At 35.1% G+C, this 21,407-nt stretch overlaps 1 protein-coding gene across 1 annotated transcript; it reads left to right on the forward strand.

Annotated features, from left to right (window-relative positions):
* Positions 1–14,776: 14,776 nt before the first annotated feature.
* LOC142450892 (olfactory receptor 6C2-like) lies at positions 14,777–15,715 on the forward strand. The gene has a single exon (XM_075552828.1). The coding sequence runs from the start codon at positions 14,777–14,779 to the stop codon at positions 15,713–15,715; it is 939 nt and encodes a 312-aa protein (XP_075408943.1).
* The last annotated feature ends 5,692 nt before the right edge of the window (positions 15,716–21,407 follow it).

The following is a 21,407-nucleotide window of genomic DNA, read 5'->3' on the forward strand; positions in this document are numbered from 1 at the left end:
AAATATTTTTCAGGTAGTCCCTGCTTTGAGTCAAGATCTAGCTGATGTCAGCAGTTATATCCTCTTCTGAATCTCACTTGAATTTCTTTCAGCTTTCTGTCAATATGCTGCTACGACCACTGCTAAAATAATCTTCAGCAAAATTTTACTTGTATGTGATATTAAAGATATTGTTTGGTAATTTCCTCATTCTTTTAGGTCAGCTATCTCTTCCAGTCAGATGGCCATGTACTTTTCTTCAAAATTTCCTACTCTAGACATATGATTGCTTCTAGGGCTTTATCAGCTTATTGAAACATTTCCATTAGTATTCTTTAAATTCCTGAAATCATTTTTTTCATTAATGCTTTCATGGTCACTTGGATTTCTTCCTTCACTACCATTGGCTCTTGATCATATCCTACCTCTTGAAATGGTTGAGTGTCTACTAGTTACTTTTGATGTAGTTAGTCTGTGTATTCCTTCCATCTTCTTTGATGTTTCCTTCATCATTCACTATTTTGCTCATCAAAACCTCACTGTCATTCAGTTGATTGCAACTACTAGTGACATTATAGGGCAAGAGATATCTGTCCCCTGTGCATTTCTGAGACTAACTCTTTATGAGAATAGAAAGCTACGTTTTTCTCCTGCAGAGCCGCTGTGACCTTTGGACGGCTCACCTGGCAGTCAGCAGCCCAATGTGAAAGGCTTGATTTTTCCCCTTTCAGTTCTTTATGTTTGAGGTGTGCTGAGTGTGTCCTTCCTTTTCCCTTCTCTAACTCAGTCATTAAAATACTTTATTTTGTCTATCCAGCTTCCCCTTGAAATTTTCTTTTATTAATCAATTCTTTCATTTAACTTAGCTACGCTACCATCAAGAGCAATATTCAGAGTATCTTATGACATCCATTTTGTTTTGTGCTTTAGATTTAAAGTGATGCATTTAAAAAAGAAAATAAAGACGCAGATTGGATTTGAGGGAATTAAGATTCTTTCATTTTTGAAGAGGTCAAAAGAATGAAAAACACATATAGGATCATTATTTTATCATTGTTATAATTTGTTTGTTTGTTTTTTGTTCTAAAAATGGAGTCTTTTTAAGAGACCAATAGCAATTTGGTCAAATTTGTACTTGAAACATTTATCTATACTTAGCCACAGATTCCAGAAGCTACTCTACTGGTCAGTTAGTCTAAACTTCTCTTAAATATGAGCATTCTACTAATATTCTGAAGTCACCTCTCATTTATGCACATCTTTAAACATACCTAATCTTACTTTAGATATTTTTTAAAACAATAATACAGTAGCTTTTTCTAAGAGTCAAGGTACTCTGGTTCATGTGCATCCAAAATGGTGTCACCAGTAGAAAAGCAGGTCATCATTATTAAACATGAATGTAACCATTACCAACACATGTTGAACTATGTTTTCTCCAATAAAAAAGCTAATCAAAAGAAGGTTTCATGACTCTACAAAGATGTATCATTTAAAAATCACAGTGAAAGGAATTTAGTATAACTGACTGACTTTAAAAAAATAGTTTTTTTTTACTATTTGTCTTAAAGATTTTTCACTAAAAATGAATATACAACAGAATGGAATGACACTTGCAGAATGGAATATTGTAGTGACAATACTGAGATTGGTTATTTTAGACATATTAAACTCTTTGAGTACTAGATAGTCACATCATATATATATATACATATATATAGAACACTGGTCCAATACCATAGAAATGGAGAACAATAGCTGGGCATATATCTCACATAATGTTCAGAGATAAAAAGATTAAGCCTTATTTCCATTATTTTCTGTAGATAAGTCCTTTTCCATGTTGAAATATGATGACCATTGTTTTCTGGTGAATACCTTTACTATACAACATATTGCAACATAAGGACTCTTCCATTCACTAATTCTGGCACATTTCCATGATATGCCTAAAAGTCCAGTTTTATTTCTGTCCAGGACACTGAAAGCCAAAGATCAAATATAAGCACAGGCTCATATGCACAACAAGATTAGAGTCAACAATCTGAAAATCGAAAGTGGCAGACAGAGTGAGGCAAATGAAGCCACAGCCATATCACCTTTCCAGGCCCTGCATGGAAAAGGCGCTGACAGCCATGTTGATTTTTTTCCTTTCTTTTTTCCTGCCAGTCCAATGATCTTTTGCTTTCCTCTAATACGTCTTTGATGTCTTCTCATAGTGCAGCAAGTCTTCTGTCATTAGTGTTTAATGAGTCAAATCTATTCTCGAAATGTTCTCAAAAATCAGGTTCAATGTACTCAAGGTTATATTTTGGCTCCCTTCAGTCCACACTGAATATACATGAGCATTGATGGTTTGTTCCACATTTGACCCCTGGCCTGGCTTTAGCTGCTGATCTTCAGCTTCTCCGTCATCTCTTCCCAAAGACATAGTCAGTTTTATTTCTATGGATTCCGGCTGGAGAAATCCAAATATGGGTTCTTTAAGAAGCATTATTTCTATGAAGAAGTCATTGGTCTTGCAAAATTCAGTCTTGATATCCAACTTAATTTATATCACAAAGGTCATATTTTCTAATTACTGTTCCTTCCTCTTAGTTTCCAACTTTTGGATTCCAATCATTAAAGTTAAAAATACATCTTGATTGCATTTCTTATCAATTTCAGACTGAAATCTTGTTAAAATTCTTTAATTTATTTATTGTTAACTTTAGTGGTGGATGCATACACTTGAATAATAGTCATACTGATTGAATTTCTTTATATTTCTTTATATGTGGATGTCACAAACAGCATTGTACTTCAAAATAGATCTTAAAATGTCCTTTATTATTGCGAATGGATTGTCATTCCTCTTTAATTCATAATTCCCAGCATAAACTGACTGATTATGGGCTCCAAATACTTATAGAAATCCATTTCACATCAATAATATCTAGGATATTAATATTTATAAATTCCACTTAAAATTGATGACTTTCAATTTTCCTATTTTTGTACATTGTACATTCCCATTATTAATAGAAATTTATAACTCTTTTTTCTGATTTTGAGTTATGGCCAAGATTAATATTTTACACATTTCAAGTTCTGATCATTAGTAGATTTTTCCCCCGACAGTTTCATTGGCACATGATTTTCTTATAATACAAGTCAATAGTTTAATCGTTCAGTCATATTAAGGAGAAATGCACAATAATAACCACATCAATTTTAGAGCACCACCCCTTCCATGGTTAAATCGCCTTTAAAATGAGTGGTGCAATCACAATCCATTCTAGTGCTCCCTCCCCTCCTGCATTCATTATTTACTCCCCAAATTTCCTTTCTCTCCCTATCAGCCACCTCCCACCCCTGAATCTCCTTGTATCAGTTGTTATCATTATGCATCGACTCCTCCTGTGCTTCACATCTGGGAAAACCGGCAGAAAACAAAAAGCTGTTTCTCCTTACCTTGAGGTGTACCCCATCAGCAAATGAAAATTCCGAGAGCTCCACTCCCATAGGCTTTAACTGAAACACATCACCATGCTTATTTCCACTATGAGAAATCAGTTCCTCGGTCATTTTTCAGGGGCCTTCTGACCCAATGCTCCTATCCTCCAGCACTATCTTCGACAATGTTCTTTTTCATATATTTGGCCTTCAATATCTGACACTATTTCTAAGCCATGTATAAGGGTTTCAGCTGCTCCTTCCTCTGAAGTGGGAAGCTCAGTGCTTCTTCACTGTCTGCTTTCAGTTTAGAAGCTCCAATGAAACCTGTTCACTTTGGGTGACCCTGCTGGCATTTGAAATACCGGTGAGAGAGCTGCCAGCGTCACATAAAACACAGCAGTGTGAGAAATTGACAGACAACTGGTGGTATCAATCAATGCACACATGAAAACAGAGGAAAACCCCAAAGTCAACACCTTAATACACCTCCAACAACTAGAGGAAGGGTAACAATAGAAACCCTCCAACAGCAGAAGAAAATAAATCATAAATATTAGAATGCAAATAAAATACTTCAAAACCAGAAAAAATGGAAACAAAACAAGGAGTTTTTGTTTGTTTGTTTAAACTTCTGGCAAGATTACAAAGTAAAAGAAAGAGAAGACAAAAATATCTAGAATTAGAGATGAGAAGGTTGACATCACAACAGATCCAAAAGAAAATTTAAAATAAAAACGAAAGACTACAAAATACTATTCTCTGACAAGTTTGAGAATCTAGAAGAAATATACCAATACCAAGAAATACACAATCTGCCCAAACTAATGCAGACGTATGTAGAAAACTTGAACAGACCCATAACAAAAGAATAAATAGTGGAGGTAATCAGCAAACACTCAATCCAGAAAAGTCTAGGACTAGAGGGCTTCAAAGGGGAATTCTTGCAAATATTCAGGGAATAGCTGTCACTAATTTTATACAGACTATTCCAGAATATAGCAAGAGCCAGCAAACTCCTCAATTTATTCTATGAAGCAAGCATAACACTGATATCAAAATCAGGCCAAGACCCAAATAAGACAGAAAACTGCAGGCCAATATCTCTAATGAATATAGACACAAATATTCTCCACAAAATTCTGGCCAATAGAATCCAACAACATATAAAAAAATTCATCATGACCAACTGGGATTTACACCAGATATGCTAGGATTGTTCAATATATAAAAACAATTCACGTAATCCACCACATAAACAAGATAAAGACCAGGAACCAGAAGAGTATATTAAGAAAGACAGAAATAGTGACTGAAAATATTCAACACCTATTTTTAATAAAACTACTCAATAAAATAGGAATAGAAGGTAAATTTCTAAGTGTACTAAAGATTATATAAAACAAATCAATGACCAGCATCATACAACATGGGGAAAACTTGAAAATATTTCCCCTGAAAATGGAAATCAAACAAAGGTGCCTCTTCTTGAGCATCCTTCTTATTCAACATTGAGCTGGAAGTCTTACCCAGAAGCATTACACAACTAAAAGAAATCAAGGAATAAAATTTAGAAATTGGGCAGTTTTAGACAATAAGGTTTTATATAGAAAGAACACCACGAACTCCACAAGATGACTGTTAAAAACAATTGAGGGTTTGGAAAAGTAACAGGACATACGATTAACAAAGAGAAATCAATCAGATTCCTTTATGCCAGTGAATATAAATACAAAAAAATGAAGAAAATAATACCATTTAGAAAAGTCACACAAAAGATGAAATACCTGGGAAGAAACCTAACCAAAGAAACAAAAGACTAGTACACAGAAAGCTACAGAATATTATTATATAAAACCAAAAGACATCTACACAAATGAAAGAATATTCTGTGTTCATGGATAAGAAGACAATATTGTTAAAATGTTAGTTTTACCTAAAACAATCTATAAATACAATGCAATTCCAATCCAATCCCAATTCATGGCAAAACTAATGACCAATTTCATATGGAGAAGGGAGAAGTCCAAATTAAGCAAAGAACTTCAAGAACAAAGTAGTAAGCCTTTCACTATAGACCTCAAAACCTAGTGTACAACCACAGTTGTCAAGACAATCTTGTATTAGTACAATGATAGATATGTAGACCAATAGAACAGGATAGACAATCCATAAATTAAAGATCCACCTATAGGGAACTGATTTTCAGTAAAGAACTAAAAGCATTAAATGGAACAGAGACACCCTTTCAACAAATGATACTAGAAAAGTTGGATTTCCTTATACAGCAGAATGAAACCGGATCCATACTTAATCCTGTTTACAAAAATGTACTCAAGATGTATTAGAGACCTAAATGTCAACCCAGAGCTATACGAATCAGAGATGAGAAAATTGGGACAAACTTAAGACCTCACCTTAGCTGGGATTAGTTTTTTTCTTAAAGATGGGGAAGGGGGAGATCATGAAACTGATGGCATAAAGCATTTTGTTCATGTCACTCCAAATCAACAGACAGCCCTACAGAGATATAAGTGAACTTACTAGATATTGAAATCAAGATGAGGGTGGGGATCGTGATAGTAGGAGTACATGTATGTCTTGGAGAAGATGATTATATTTCTGTTGATAGGTAAACTGGGAGGACTAACCTCATATCAGAGGGAAAATCCTTAACCATACTTATACAAGGGGAGGATGCACTTGGTAAGATTTTCCTAATTGGACCCATTTGACCTATGGTAGTAACTACCCAGTCCTTGGTGACCCAGACTGGATTCAATAGACTTCTGGGACTTAAGCTGTTATTTTGAGGTACAAGACATTCTTCGTAGGTCACACATAGGGTTTCAATGTGGAAACCCTACTAACTGACCTGAGCTTTACCACAAACTTGACTATCACACATTTAAGGAACCAACATAGTCCCTTGGACTTAAATCTTGAATGTGTTAGTGTAAGAAGAAGCAGATGACTGCGACCCCAAGGTTATGGAATTGGTAGTCATTGTATTTTGGTTTAGAGCTCTTGCTTTGAGGGTGCTGAATACGTGGTGGCCTAGGATTACCATATGTTTACTATTTTAATGCTTTCCTTGATTTTTTAAGACATGTGTTAGTCTGGTAGGCATGATTCTGCTGTTGTGAATGAGTGCTACTGAAAGTTTTGCCCTATCACCAACCTCCTTTGTTTGTATAAATAGTGCTGAGTCCGTGTACGCCAACAATTCATGCCTGCATTCTGAAGGTGGTCTGTAGTTTTCTTTTCTTGTATACCTGGTATAATTTCCTTTACTCAAGGGTATTTTAAAGTATAGACCATTGGTTAAATTAATGACATTCTCAATAGAATTACCTTATGCCCCAGTGGGATGAGTGATAGTGTTCTCTATCATAAAATGATAATAGTATTTCTAAAGTGAATCAGAAGCATATATAAACCAAAGACATATGAATAGATTTTGGGGTTCACATAAATCTAGCCCCAATCTAAAAACAATTAGTTCTTTTTACATGCCCTCTTGATACTCTCCCTTTAGAGGAGATGACTGAAAGCATGGGTGCTGTAGCAAAGTATGAAGAGACCAGATGATGCCTGGCTATGAAAAAGAATTTTATGGAGTAATGTAAAACATACCATTGCATTCATATTCTTTTATGAATGTGCTCAATACCACCGAATTTCCTACTTTATAATGTTTCATTGCATACTATGTGAATTTAATCTCAAATTTTTGAATTAAAAAATTAGATTAGCAATATTAAATCTGTATGAAAATTTTAACTTTATTAAAAATTAGTTGAAGGGTAATATAGTATCAATTCATATGGAAGTATAAAGATTAGAAAATACATTTTAAAAATAAAGATGAATCTATTAAGAAAGATACATTTTTCTCTGAAATGTAATGTGATTTTATATCAAGGTAATTGCATAACCTAATTAAGAAACAGTTAATACATCGCTTCTCGGACTTTTGGCTAAGATCAAGTGAAGAAACAGTTAACACTTAAAAATTTTAGATGTTTATATAACAAAGTGTTAAAAGTTATATATATAAACAATAATATATACTATGTATGGTTATAAGAATATCACATACATTAGTCTTGATTCTATGAAGTTTAACTTTTTCAAACATTAATCTGAGATTCTAATTTTAGTCTAAGTAATCAGATACTTGCATTAGAATGAATTTTCTTCTCACTCTGGAAATATAAACTTTGAAAGGGAACAATAGAAATCTATAACTAAAACTATATCATAACATAACCACTTGTAAGTTCACTTCACCCACTGCTGTTGATTCAGTTCCAACGCATAGAAACCCAATAGAGAGTTTCTGAGGCTGTAACTCTTTAAGAAGTAGACAGTCATATTTTTCTCATCGAGCATCTGATCGTTTAAAGCTGCTGACTTTTATATGGTTAGTAAGCAGCCCAACGCATAACCCACCCCATCACCAGGTGTCCTTAAGTACTTCGAGGTTGTCAGATTTTTATAAAAGTGAAAAAATTCACAAGCACATTTTCAATTGTTAAGGTTATCTTCAAAGTCAGAAGAAATCCACCCCCAAAATAAATGTTTCCGTTTCCTGAAATGATGACACACTTTCATTTACATAATTATTGAGATATAAAGATTGTTATGTTTTTTATTGACCCATTCATTTTAAAAAATCATTTAAATATGACCTTCATTTTGTGAATATGCCAAATATGTATGTATTTCCACATAAATAAGAAGTGTACCTGAAAATTAAGTGCTATTCCTTTTAAATTATACTGTTACTGCTATTACAGTGTTACTTATTTTATTATCTTAATTAAAACATCTTTATAATAAAAAACAATTACATAAAGTAATAGTAATGTCACAAAAGGAGAAAAAGAGTTATTGCATTCTGTTGTCTGTCAGAGAGATTATGGAACAAAAAGAAGAAAAGAGAAAAGGAGGCTTGCTCATTATAATTAGATTTTCAGTGTTGGAACATTGTCTTTGTTGCATATTATTTTGGCATCTTACTCTCTCAAAGGACACTGTACCCACCGCTGCATACGTAACAGTTTCACCAAGTAGGTGCTCATTACACTGATTCATTAAGGACTTGGGACATAGGTCACCAAGGACTCTCCTAATGCACGAGGTTTCAGGTTTGGCAAATATAACAAATGTAATTGTAAAAATTTCAGCTTCATCGAGAAAGGTTGAATACCTTCTCTTTTGAAATGAGAAAGAATTTTCACTATCCCCTGGAACCTTAAGCCCAAGATTATTTTAAGAATCAGACAAATGTTTTATTAAGAGAGATATGACCACATGTTGGGAAGGAAAATATCAAATAAATCAGTACATTTCAGGATACCGAGGAGATGAGCATGGGCTATGAGTAAGACTTCCCAGAAGTCCACAATCAAACCTGTGCAAACACACTCTTTACCATCTAAATTCTCAGGATTCTCAGGATTAATTTATCAACTGAAACCATTATGGACTATTAAAGAGTAAGTACTGTGTGTGATTCCCTTTCTTTTCCTTATAATAGACTCGGATGATAATTTTCTCAAATAAATAATTTTAAATAGACTTTATCAAAATAAAGAATTGTGAATAGTTCATTAAATTGTAGTTTAAAATTTTTAAAAGAGGCAAGAGCTTGTGAATTAAGGCAGTCATGAGATTAAGTTTATGTGCTAGCAAAAGTACATCATCTAAAGATTACTTAAATGAAAAACTTCTAAAATCAGACTCAAATCATTTGGTGACTAATTTGGATATTTGCACTCAATTATTTGATTCTCTAAAAACAAATTCATACAAATCAATAAATTATAGGACAGTGTCAGCTGATTTTTAAAGAGCTATTTAGGAGCAAGGGCATGGCTCAGAATTTAGAGGTTTGTTTAAGGCACCAATACCAAATGAGTCAATTTAAAAATCAAAGAAGTAAGTTAACTCTAAATGTAATAATTTCCTATATGTCTATTATTACAAGCTATTTAATTATTAATTAGTTAATTTATTGCTAATTATTGACCTCATCCATTATTGTCAGTTTGCTTCTCACAGTCTTGCAACGTTGGCAGCTTTTTTCCTAAAGCATAAATAATATCAGTTCTTTTTCCCACACTATGCAAATTCTAAATTATTGAAATTCTATGGAATTCACTGGGGGAAAATGAGAGTGTAGAGGATAGAGACCATTCTGTTATTTCTTCAGGAAGAGTATACGTGGTTGGTCTAAAAATAATGCCCTTTATTAAACAAAAAAAAAACAACAAACAGACCATGAAGATTCTGTTTGTTGACATATCCTCCACTATATATTTTTGAAGATGGTATTTCTATCTCTTTAAAGACTTTCCAGAATAATGCTCCACTCTTTAACACATAGGATAGCACAATGTCAGTTTGAAATCCTTCAGGAACTCAGATCATGGTCTTTGCATTTGGGGAACAAAAAGGAATCTGAAGGAGCATGAACAAGGCTATATGGTAGAAGGATAAGGTTTACCTATGAAACTCTTATAGGACCCTTGAAGAGTGAGCAAGTGCATTGTCATGAAAGAGGAAAAAATTCCTTGGCTCAACTTTATGGCCAATTATTATACTTTTCAATTGCCTTAAGTTCTTCAAATTCACTTCCATGACAATTTTGCATTCTTTAAAAAAATCTGTATTACACCTTTGGAATTCTCCCCCCTTCCCCCAAAAGTAGTCAATACCTTTTAAGTTAACCTTTCTACCTCGAATTTAACTGACCAAACAGATTCCTCTCCAAACCTACTTTGTTGACTAGACCTTTAAAACAACAACACCAAAAAACAAAAACAAAACACGCTAACCTAATGAGACCAAGACAAGTGTATTACTGAGAGAACTTTCTTACAGCCATGACCGAGCACAGATACACTTTATTTGGAATAAGCACATGTATGTTTGAACCAAAACCCTGGTAGCAAAACTTGCTGACCTACCCTTGTATTTAAGGCAATTAAACAAAGCCTTCAAGGTAATCAGTTAATTTGGGCTTCCAGAGGATTTTTTTTCTCAATTTATTGATGCACTTGAACAAAAATTTAAAAGCAACTGAAAAGATGTTAACATAGTTTATTGGTATTGACAGAAATACCCACAGAGCAGCTATGCTTCCAAATCCAGAATTTAAGCATCCGTAACCTTTGTTTCACAAAAATGACCCAGTTGGACAGAGAAGGATGAGGTTTCTAAGATGATAAACTTGACATAGTATACTCCCACAACTTTGCTCCAGGAAGTAGTTAGTGAGTTCCAACCACTGAGCTTTTGATTGGCAACTGAGTGCCAAAACACTGAGACACCTGGGCTCGGAATTGTGTCCACTGCAGTGGATTTGGAATTGTGGTTGAGGAGGCCTAGTGGTGCAAATGCTTGTGTGTTGGGCTGCCAACAGAAACGTTGGTGGTTTGAATCCAATTAATGGAGATCTACTTCTTTAAAGATTAAACCAAACCAAACCAAACCAAACCAAATCCATTGCCATGGAGTCTATTTTGATTCATAATGATCCTGTAGAACCCAGTAGAACTGCTCCCTAAGGTTTCCAGGATTGCAATGTGAAACAAGCTGTGCTCTCTGTCTCTAGGTTCACCCAGCTGTCTCCATGCCAGGAGTGAAGCACTGAACCATTGAATTAGTACACTTCTACGGCTCCTTTCCAGAGACAGCACAGCCAAGGCAGGAAGGGTCAGTTCTACTCAGGAGTTGCTATGAGATGAAAATGGCTTGATGGCACCTAACAAAAACAACACTTAAAAACATCTTAATATGGGTCTGTTAATGACAAATATATTGCAACACCATTCAGGGAGAACAAAAATGAGAAGTTTCTACAACACATAATGATAAATTAGGTGATTTTTTTTGCTTAAGGCAAGTAATATGCGTGCACTGATTGTGTAGTCAGGTTACAGTCTGATATGAGAGCCAAACAACTCAATTCCTGCACACACACACACACACACACACACACACACACACACACACTCACCTGAAGTAGCATCAAGGATATGAAAATATTAACTCAGGACTGTTTTGAAATCAAGTACAGTTAAGAAACTATATATGCTGATTTTAATGTAAGGGAAAATATTTGTTAAGAATTACACCTGTGTGTCAAGTTCTTCCAGTTCCATGTCGATGAAAATAAAGATATAAATGCTTATTTCATCTGATTCTACACCGTCTATCAGGCACAAGGGGTGATCAAACACATAGGATCATATCTAACCAGGATTAGAAGATCCAAGCAAGTCTTCTGAAGAGACTAAAGAAAAATCCTAAAAAGTATTCAGTAAGAGCCAGCTATAAGTCAGAATCAAGAAGTAGCATTGAGTAGGGAAGGGGAAAATGATGAAATCATAAGTATTTTCAGCGGATAGTCCCTGAATAATGATTACCATGCACTACATGTCAGACAATGACTGTGGTATACAGCCACATTCCACAATGTAATCACACCCAAATGAGGAAAGAAAAAAGGCCTCTATTCTAGAGTCAGTGAAATGAAATTAACCCATTTTCATTGAGAATAGAATTTTAAGATTGGACTAAAATAAAGGATACAGCCAGAACTTTATTGTTAATAAAAAGAAAATTGGTTGACAAGTTTATTCTGACCGAAAGCAACGCCATGTATATCAGAGCAAACCCTTGCTCTGCTATAACTTCAATGGTTTTCTGTTTGTTTGGGGTTTTTTGTAGGTGGATTGGTAGATTTTTTTCCCAGTGCTTATGGGTGAACTCAAGCTTCCAGTTAGCAGCCAAGGGACTTAACTGTTTATACCTTCAGGGACTCCATGGTGTTCATATAAGATGATAAAGCATGATTTGGGAGTTTTGTATAGCAAACAAGGAATGAGAAAAACAGAAAAGTGGTGGCAGAAAAATGTGAAATTCTATTTTAAATGTATTTATTTGAGAGGCATTTGGAAGTTGCATATACAGATAACTAACCATTAAAGAAAGTATGTCTTAATTTTCTAACATAAAATTTTAAATGCTTCTACAGAAGTAGAAGAGAAAAACTAGGGAAGTCTGAGAAAACTCAGTGTTCTAAAGATGAGGAGGGGAAGATATATCTAAGAGAGCAGAAACTCAATCAAGCTCACTGCCACTTAGATCCATGCTGACTCATAGCGACCCTGTGTGGGTTTTCGAGGCTGACACTCTTGGTGGAAGTGGAAGCCCAGTCTTTCTCCTGTTGGGCTGCTGGTGGTTTTGAACTGCTGACCAGGATGCTCGCAGCCACCATGTCCCCACTACACCAGCAGGGCTCCTAAGACACAACAAAACCCAGCAGTGTAGCCGGAATACTATGCAAACATGTCCAGGAGACAGGAAGAACAAAGGCATTGGTATGACAGTGCAAAATGAAACCAAAGGTCAAATAAAATGGTTACATTTTATTTAATGTAGCACCACTAGGATTTCCAAGAGAAGCTTCAGTGGAATGGTATGTTCAGGAGTAGTAACATCCATAGTTCAGTATGATCAAACTCAGGACCCAGAGAATATTGCAGCCAATTGTAAACACAGAAAGTGAAGTTGGATATTCAATTGAAGATTTACCGAGCTGAAGAAATCAGATGGTGCCTGCTAACAGAAAGAATAACGTCTAGGGTCTTACAGGCTTGTGTTAAAACAGCCATCTAAGAGAGGTGTCACTAGTACACACATAAGGAACACACCAGCCTATGTGATCCAATAAAAAAAACCCTAAAATCTGAGGAGGGAACTGTATTCGATTTTAAATTCAGAGCACCATTTTTAGAAGGTCATGGATGACAGTGAAAGCCCCCAAAACATTTGCAGCATCCCCAAGTGGATGAAACCTCTGGAAAATGCCCTTTGACCACTAGCCAGGAGTGTGAATGGCCCTGTTAGAAGACACCGCGCTCTGGAATATGGACTAATGTTGATGCAGTTCGCTGAAAATTTAACATCTTACACTTTGTCGTCACATTTGACCCACTTAAAATTTGTTCCAGCTTTTATTATTTTCTGCTTTCTTTTAGATTGAAGTTTTTCTGTGTTTTATGCATTATTGTTGAGAGGGGGGTTGTATATTTTTCTTGAAATGAAATCCAGAATAGGTAAATCTAGAGAGAGAATAATTGGATTAATAGGTTTGAAGGGTGATGGCAAGGGAAGCTGAGGGGAAAGAGGGAGCTAATAATAAGGGGAACAAGGAAGAACAAAGTGTTCTAAAATTGACTGTAGTGATAGTTGCACGACTCGATATGCTTAAATCATCGACTTGTATGGCATGCGAATTATATGTCACAACACTGACAAACATCACAACACTTTACTATTAGGAAGACGAGTGTATGCTAGTCAAAAACAAACAATGAAATAATGAAACAATGAAGATAATATTCTGAAATTGTGTACATCTTTTATAAAATATTCCCTCATTAATTAGTAGACTAATTGTGTATCAATTCCCTCTGTGATCTGTGCCAAAATAGGCAATCAGTGAAAAGTTATTAAAAGCACAAAATTTGAGTAAATTATGGAAAAGCTCTAAAGGAAGATTTTTTCAAGGGTATTTTCCTTTGTATATCAATTATAGCTTTGGTGACAGAACTAGACAGACTTCTAAATTACTAAAACAAACATTAAAGCATCTTGATGGCCATGATTACCCCATACATTAGCAACTAGATAAATAAAACTAATAAGATTTTCAGTGTTTGAGTAAAAAATTCTAATAAATAAAGTGTATTCTAATATCCCTGATTATATTATATCTCATATGGAAGAAGTCTGTGATGTGAATAAATCCATTCACAAGTAAACCAGAGAGTATATTAATATTTTAAACCATTGAGATTAATATGGTGGTATAGTTTGAATTATATTATCATTAAAAATATCTTTATAAATATTCAATATCAGTTTGTATATTTCAAACCACTAGTAGGCCATAAATCCAGCAATAATATTTGAATTTGTTTTTTTAATGACACACATAAAAATGTAAACAGAGGGCAAGTCATTCCAGGAGTTAGCAAATTTTGTAGTATTTTTGTTTCAGATATATGACAGTGTAGGTGCTAGAGAGTACATGGATTGTAATGTTAAATGTAAGTCTTGCTTTGGTTAAGGATGTTTAAAGCCAGATTTCAAACCAATTGAATGAAAGACCAAAGAATTAAAGAATATGAATTAAAAAAATCATTTCCAACTCAAGCATAATATAATGCATGTTGTCTAGCTTTTAAAACCCATACCCATCTGAAAAACTATCTTTACTTTCCTCTCAAACCTTATATCTCACAGTTCTGCACATGGATTGGGAAGAAGTTAGGAACCAGGGATGAGAAACCAGTCTGCATTAACCACATTCATCCTCCTGGGACTGACAGAAGACCCACAACTGCAGATTCTGATTTTTGTGTTTCTACTTATCACCTACATGTTAAGTGTAATTGGAAATCTGACCATCATCTTCCTCACTTTAGTGGATTCACACCTTAAAACTGCTATGTACTTTTTTCTCCAAAATTTCTCTTTCTTAGAAATCTCATTCACCTCTGCCTGCATTCCAAGATTCCTTTACAGTTTGTCAACAGGTGACAGGATGATTACCTATGATGCTTGTGTATGCCAATTGTTTTTCACAGACCTCTTTGGAGTAACCGAATTTTTTCTCCTGGCAACAATGTCCTATGATCGATATGTAGCTATCTGCAAACCCCTTCATTACATGACTATCATGAACCACACAGCCTGCAAAAGGTTTATCCTAAGCTGCTGGACCATTACGTTATTGATCATCTTCCCACCACTCACCCTGGGACTCAATCTGGAATTCTGTGATTCTAATGTCATTGACCACTTTGTCTGTGACGCTAATCCAATTCTGAAGATCTCATGCACTGACACGTGGTTCATAGAGCAGATGGTTATTGTCTGCTCTGTAGTCATCTTTATCATGACTCTTGTGTGTGTGGTCTTGTCCTACATATCTATCATCAGAACAATTCTCAGAATCCCTTCTGCTCAACAAAGGAAAAAGGCTTTTTCTACTTGTTCTTCCCACATCATTGTGGTTTCCATCACCTATGGCAGCTGCATCTTTGTCTATATCAAACCTTCAGCAAAGGATGGAATGGCTATCAATAAGGGAGTCTCAGTACTAACTACCTCCATTTCCCCCATGTTAAACCCGTTTATTTATACTCTGAGGAACAAGCAGGTCAAACAAGCCTTTAATGACATAATCAAAAGAATTCTATTACTCTCCAAGCATTAGAGATGTAAAGACATCAGGAGAACTAAGCATATCTACTTAAATTTTCATCCTGTCTTGTCTCTTTCAAACCTAGAGTCAGCCTTATATGATCAATACCAGATGTATTGCTTCTTCTTCTAAATAGATCTCCATGGGGACAATAATCTCAGTCAGTAAGAAACTTATTGTTTCAGACAATCTAAGCATGACTTTGCCTTTGACTTGGATTTACCAACCCTCAAATATTGGAGGATATACCAAATGTTTTGGTGCAATGGGCATATCACTTCTTTAAGACAAATCTATTCAAATGAAAGGTAAAATAATATTAAATAATATCAATAATACTTATAAGAAATAACAAGCAAAAATTTAAACTACCCACTCTCTGTTTAAAAAAAAGGATTAAATGTAAAGATATAGGTATAGGATTCTTACAAAAGCATTTGCTAATAGAAAAGATTTAAAATCACCCTATTTTCAGATGTTAGTGACAAGACTAATTCAAATGACTTAAAGTTCTTGCCCACAAAAACCTGGATTACATTAAGAAGATAAAAATATACTGGTGAAGCCTGGAAAAGAACTTAGGAGTACACATGCACTAAAAAATAAAATAAATTATTTTATGCTGATGCAAAAATGGATTTGATGCTGATGCAAAAATTTAAAATATTAAATTTTGAATGTGTAATATTTAAGTTAAGCAAAATTATGCCAATAAACTCAAAAGGTGAATAGGTCTGGAAAGTTGTTTAGTAAACAACCCACAAGTCAAATATACAGGGTTTGCAGATAAGAGAGTAAGAAAAGTGTGAGAATTCTAATCAATAAGATGATTTCCTTTGTGAAATTTTGAGCTTAGTAATTTAATAAATACAAGTTATGAGTCCAATGTTGTTCCTCAAAAATCTACCTTGAATTTTTGTTGTATTATTTACTATTTTCCACTGTGTGTTCTAACATATTAAGCTTCCGTTGATCCCTGTTCTTTTTATTTCGGTCACTAGTCATACTTTAAGTAGCAATATTTCTGTTATTTTTCAACTGGCCAGGCCGCCCTTGTCCTACAAGTCTGAGTTCAAATGACATCCTCTGCAGGAATATTTCTCTGATCTCATTTTATTACCCACCACCAATGCTATCAACAAGAGCAGATTGGGTCTATTCTTCTTTCCACACACTACTTTCACATATTAAGCTTCTGCTGTCCACTTTTACCAAACAGCCATTTTCTATTTAAGTATACTTTTTCTACTCACCACAGTCAATGCCTTGGAGGTGGTCTCATCTGTACACCAAATCTTAGCATTCTTTCTGACTACCACCTATGCAAACATGCACAGCAGACAGATAACCATCCACACAACACTACAGCATGGTTATTTGACACTTCTGATAGTACAAACAAAACTTATTATGTACATATTAAAATATATACGCAACATTTGTCATTGATCTGTCAACAATAAAGAAAAGAAATACATGGTTAATATTAACTATCCTGCTAGAATGTTTTTGTTTCATTTCTGAAAGAAATTATAAAACCGGAAGCCAAAATTGGTTGAAAATTTACAATCTGGCTGAAGCGGTAAATAAGTGTGCGAGTGAGTTTCATAATGATATTTAGGCATAAAGAAGCTGAAGTTCACCGAGGTTAATGATTGCTGGTGACTTGCAGACTAAGGGTTTGAAAGCAGTCTCACTGACTCTGAAAGGATTTGCTTGTTGCAATACACATACCTGCTTCTCCATAGCACTATCCAGATTATCCACACATTTGACATGCAATGCTTACTAATACTGTAATGGAGAAATATTTATACAATAAACAATAGATGAAGTTGAAAATTAAATGCCTCTAATTTGTGTGTATGCACATTATTAACATAATGTCGGTCACTGTGTTAGTCTGGGTAGACTAGAGAAACAAATCCAGGGAGATTCATATTAAGTATAGGAAAGAGCCTTATATCAAAGAGCAATTGTATATTGAGAAAACACCCCAGCCCAGTCCAGGTCAAGTCCATAAGTCTGATATTAGCTCATATGTCTGATACTAGTCCATACATTGCTCTTAAGACTCACGCAGCACATGCCGAATGCAGATCACAGGTCAGTGGTGGATCCAGTGACGGTGGAAGCATCTGAGCCCTGGTATGGGTTTCCGCGTGGTTCTTTCAGCTCCAGGGCTCTGGCTGCCATCAGCATGGCTCCATGTGGCTTGTCAACAGGAATGTGTAGCAGAGAGAGTGTCCACCTCCAGGGGGGAAGAGAGGAAAACTCTCAGAATTCTCATAAGAAAGCCATAACCACAAGGAGATATCAATCAGACTGTGACCCAATTAACAGGCTAGACTCCACCCTTATGACCCATTTATCAAGTTGATATGAAATTGTGTAACTACCACAATCATAAATACAATTAATCATTCTAGATGGTGTTAGTTCCAAGCCTGGTTTAGAGCTGTGTGTGTAAACCTCCTGATTAAGTTAATTTTATGTTATAAAAAAGATAGTGGCACTATATCACAAAGAATAGCCGACCTTCAACCATTTCAAGAAGTAGCCTATGATCAAGAGCCCATGGTCCTGAAGGAAGACGTCTATGCTGCACTGTGGAGGTATTACCCGAAAACAAGTTTGCAGGAGTCAATCGAATACCAAGTGAATGTGTCAACATGCTGGGGAAGCTCTGGAAGCACCGACGCATCAATGTTTAAAACAAAAAGGAAGACAGCTATGTGGAAGCTATCTGTCTATTTTTGTACCCATTCCAAAGCCCTATAGAATGTGAAAATTATCAAACAATATAATTAATATTCCATGAAAATAAATGGAAGATTTTTTGCTGAAGATTATTGACAATGTTTGCAGTAGTACATTAACAGGGAGCTGTCAGAAATTCATGCAAGATTCAGAAGAGGTCTTAGAACAAATGCCATGATTGCTGACATCAGATGGATCTTGGCCCAAGGCAGAGAACAACAGGAAGACGTTTACATGTGTTTTAATGACTATGCAAAGCACTCAAATGTGTGGATCAGAATCAACTAGGCATGACACTGAGAATAATGGGAATTCCAGAACCCCTCATTGTGCTCATATAGAACTTGTACATTGATCAAGAGGCAGTCATTCAAACAGAAAAAGAGAACACTGCCTGGCTTAAAACCAAGAAAAATGTGCCTCAGGATGGTATCCTTTCCCCATACTTGTTCCATCTGTGTACTGAGCACATAGTGCAAGACTCTGGACTGTATGAAGAAGAACACTGCATCAGACTGGAGGAAGGTTTATTAACAACCATGATATGCAGATGACACCACCTTCCTTGCTGAACAACATCATTTGGATGAAAGAGTTTCCCCAATCTGTTTTCACTAACTTTTTGAGTTAGAACATTTATGACAATGTAAGATGAAGACATTCTGCCTGGAGAGCTTAATCAATAGAAAATGAGAGGAATAGGTCAGATTTTTTAGCACAGAAGCCAGAAATTGAGAAAGAAATGAAAACATCAGGTCATTTTTGAGCGATGATTCTATCACAATTTCAACCCCAGATAAATTTCCTAGAAAATGAACTCATCACTAATTTTTTCAACCAGTTTACAATGAACCACGTTTAGCATACACTAAAAAGGCACATGACAGAATAAATAGATGTGTGCCTATCATCTCACTTCCATAACTATCAACATTTTAAACCAATTTTTCTTGACACCTCCAGAGTGATAAGGATGCTAGTATTTTGTCTCATAGCATTTAATTTATATGTTTATGGCATTTCACCCACAGATTTATCACTAGTAATATTCAACTAATAAAACCATTTCTGCTTATACAGTCATTTCACTAGTATCACATATAACAATACTATCCATAAAGAAGGATAGATTTTCATGTGCAACATAGACTCAAGATTTCTTGGTTTAGTCAATTTTTTTTGTTATTGCTTTGCAATTAGATATTTGAATCAAAATCAAATAAGGTTCACACCTTATATTTGATTAATTCACTTTTATCTATTTTCACAGTTGTTTTATTTATTTTCCTTGCCCATATGATGGGGGAATAGTTGTTTGGACATTATAATGTATTAAATAATAATCTGAGATTATTTAACGGATTGCTTCTTTTGTAAAAATAGCTTTATGGCATACCTATCATACTATTTAATGATTCGATCATTTTAAGCATATTTGTGCAAGCATCACCACAATCAATTTCAGCATATTTTCTTCTCTTACTCATTGCTGTTCACTCCCCATTTCTTCCCTGCCATGCCCCAAGGCAATTTCCAATTCAGTTACTGTCTCTATGGAACTACCTATCCTGGGGTTTACATTCAGAAAAATCATACCCAAACCCAAACAAAAGCAAACAGAAAACAAGAAACAAAACCAACAACAATGACTAGCCAAAACAAAAAAAACCTCAACTGAACAGAAATCAGAAAATATTAAAAACTGAAACAAGTTTAAAATAGGGGAAAGGGGAGATCAAATGGAAAAGTGTTACATTTTAATTAACATCTGCCATCATTGACTTGACAAACTCTCAGTCTGATAGGAAAACTATTCCTACCCCTGGACTAAATTCAAGAAGGATTCACCAGAGACTTCATCCATTTGGGGACCTTGAAAATGGATTTTAGGCTTCCACTGTCATCCATAGCCTTCTGTAAGTAGGGTGTTCACAATTTAAGCTCTAAAACCATTGCCTCGTTATGATTTGGATTTTATTATTTACAGTTCTTGAATCACAAGGTATGGTATACTTCTTCCATGTGGACTGAGTTGAAGCCTCACTTAAATGACAGTTTGTTTTAAGACAAGCCTTTGATTCCACAGATGATGTTCTTCATGACGATCGGGCAACATGTAGTTTCTTTACCACCCTTTTCTATAGCGCCCATATTTTCAGTGATTTCTTCATGAGGATGATCATGGAGCAGGGCTATGTCATAAGAATTAATTGTTCTTCGATTGAGGTTAGAATTAAGTGTAAGCCTAAATCCATTCATATGACTAGGTATTATTGTCATTTTATGATAGAGAACACTATCAATCATATCCATGGACCATAAGGTAATTATGTTGAGAATGTCATTAACTTAGGCAATGTTATAGAATTTAAAACACTCTTGTGAAAAGAAATTTATATAAATATAACTCCAACTTCAGACTGCAACACATTAATGGTTTACTTGCACAGATTAAATTGTTAAATGACTAGATACTATTCACATAAACAACAGGGGAAATCTTTATATAAAACTTTTTCAGAAATAGAGAACCATGCCGACCAGTGAAATACATGTCATAAGAAAGCAAAAATTAGCAGTAAAATAGTAAATCCATGGTAATCCAAGGCCACCATTTATCGGGCACCTGCAAAGTAAGAGATCCAAACCAAAATCCAGTGACCACCAATTCCGTAACCTTGGGTAACAGTCATCTGATTATTCTCACATTCAGGCTTTTCGGCCTTAAATCCAAGGGAATATGTTGGTTCCCCCAAACATGTGCCAGGTGAGTTTGAGTTAAAGTCTGGTTCACTTAGTGGGGTTTCCACATTGAATTCTTCTGGTGTGACCTCTAAAGGATGCTGTGCACTTCAAAGGACAGAGTCTGTCAATCTATAGAGACCGTAACTGGATTAGTGGTTCTTTGGGCATGGTGTAGGGCAGGTTGCAGGCAAATGGAGAA

This window comes from Tenrec ecaudatus, chromosome 6, assembly GCF_050624435.1.
Source record: "Tenrec ecaudatus isolate mTenEca1 chromosome 6, mTenEca1.hap1, whole genome shotgun sequence".
Lineage (NCBI taxonomy): Eukaryota > Metazoa > Chordata > Mammalia > Afrosoricida > Tenrecidae > Tenrec > Tenrec ecaudatus.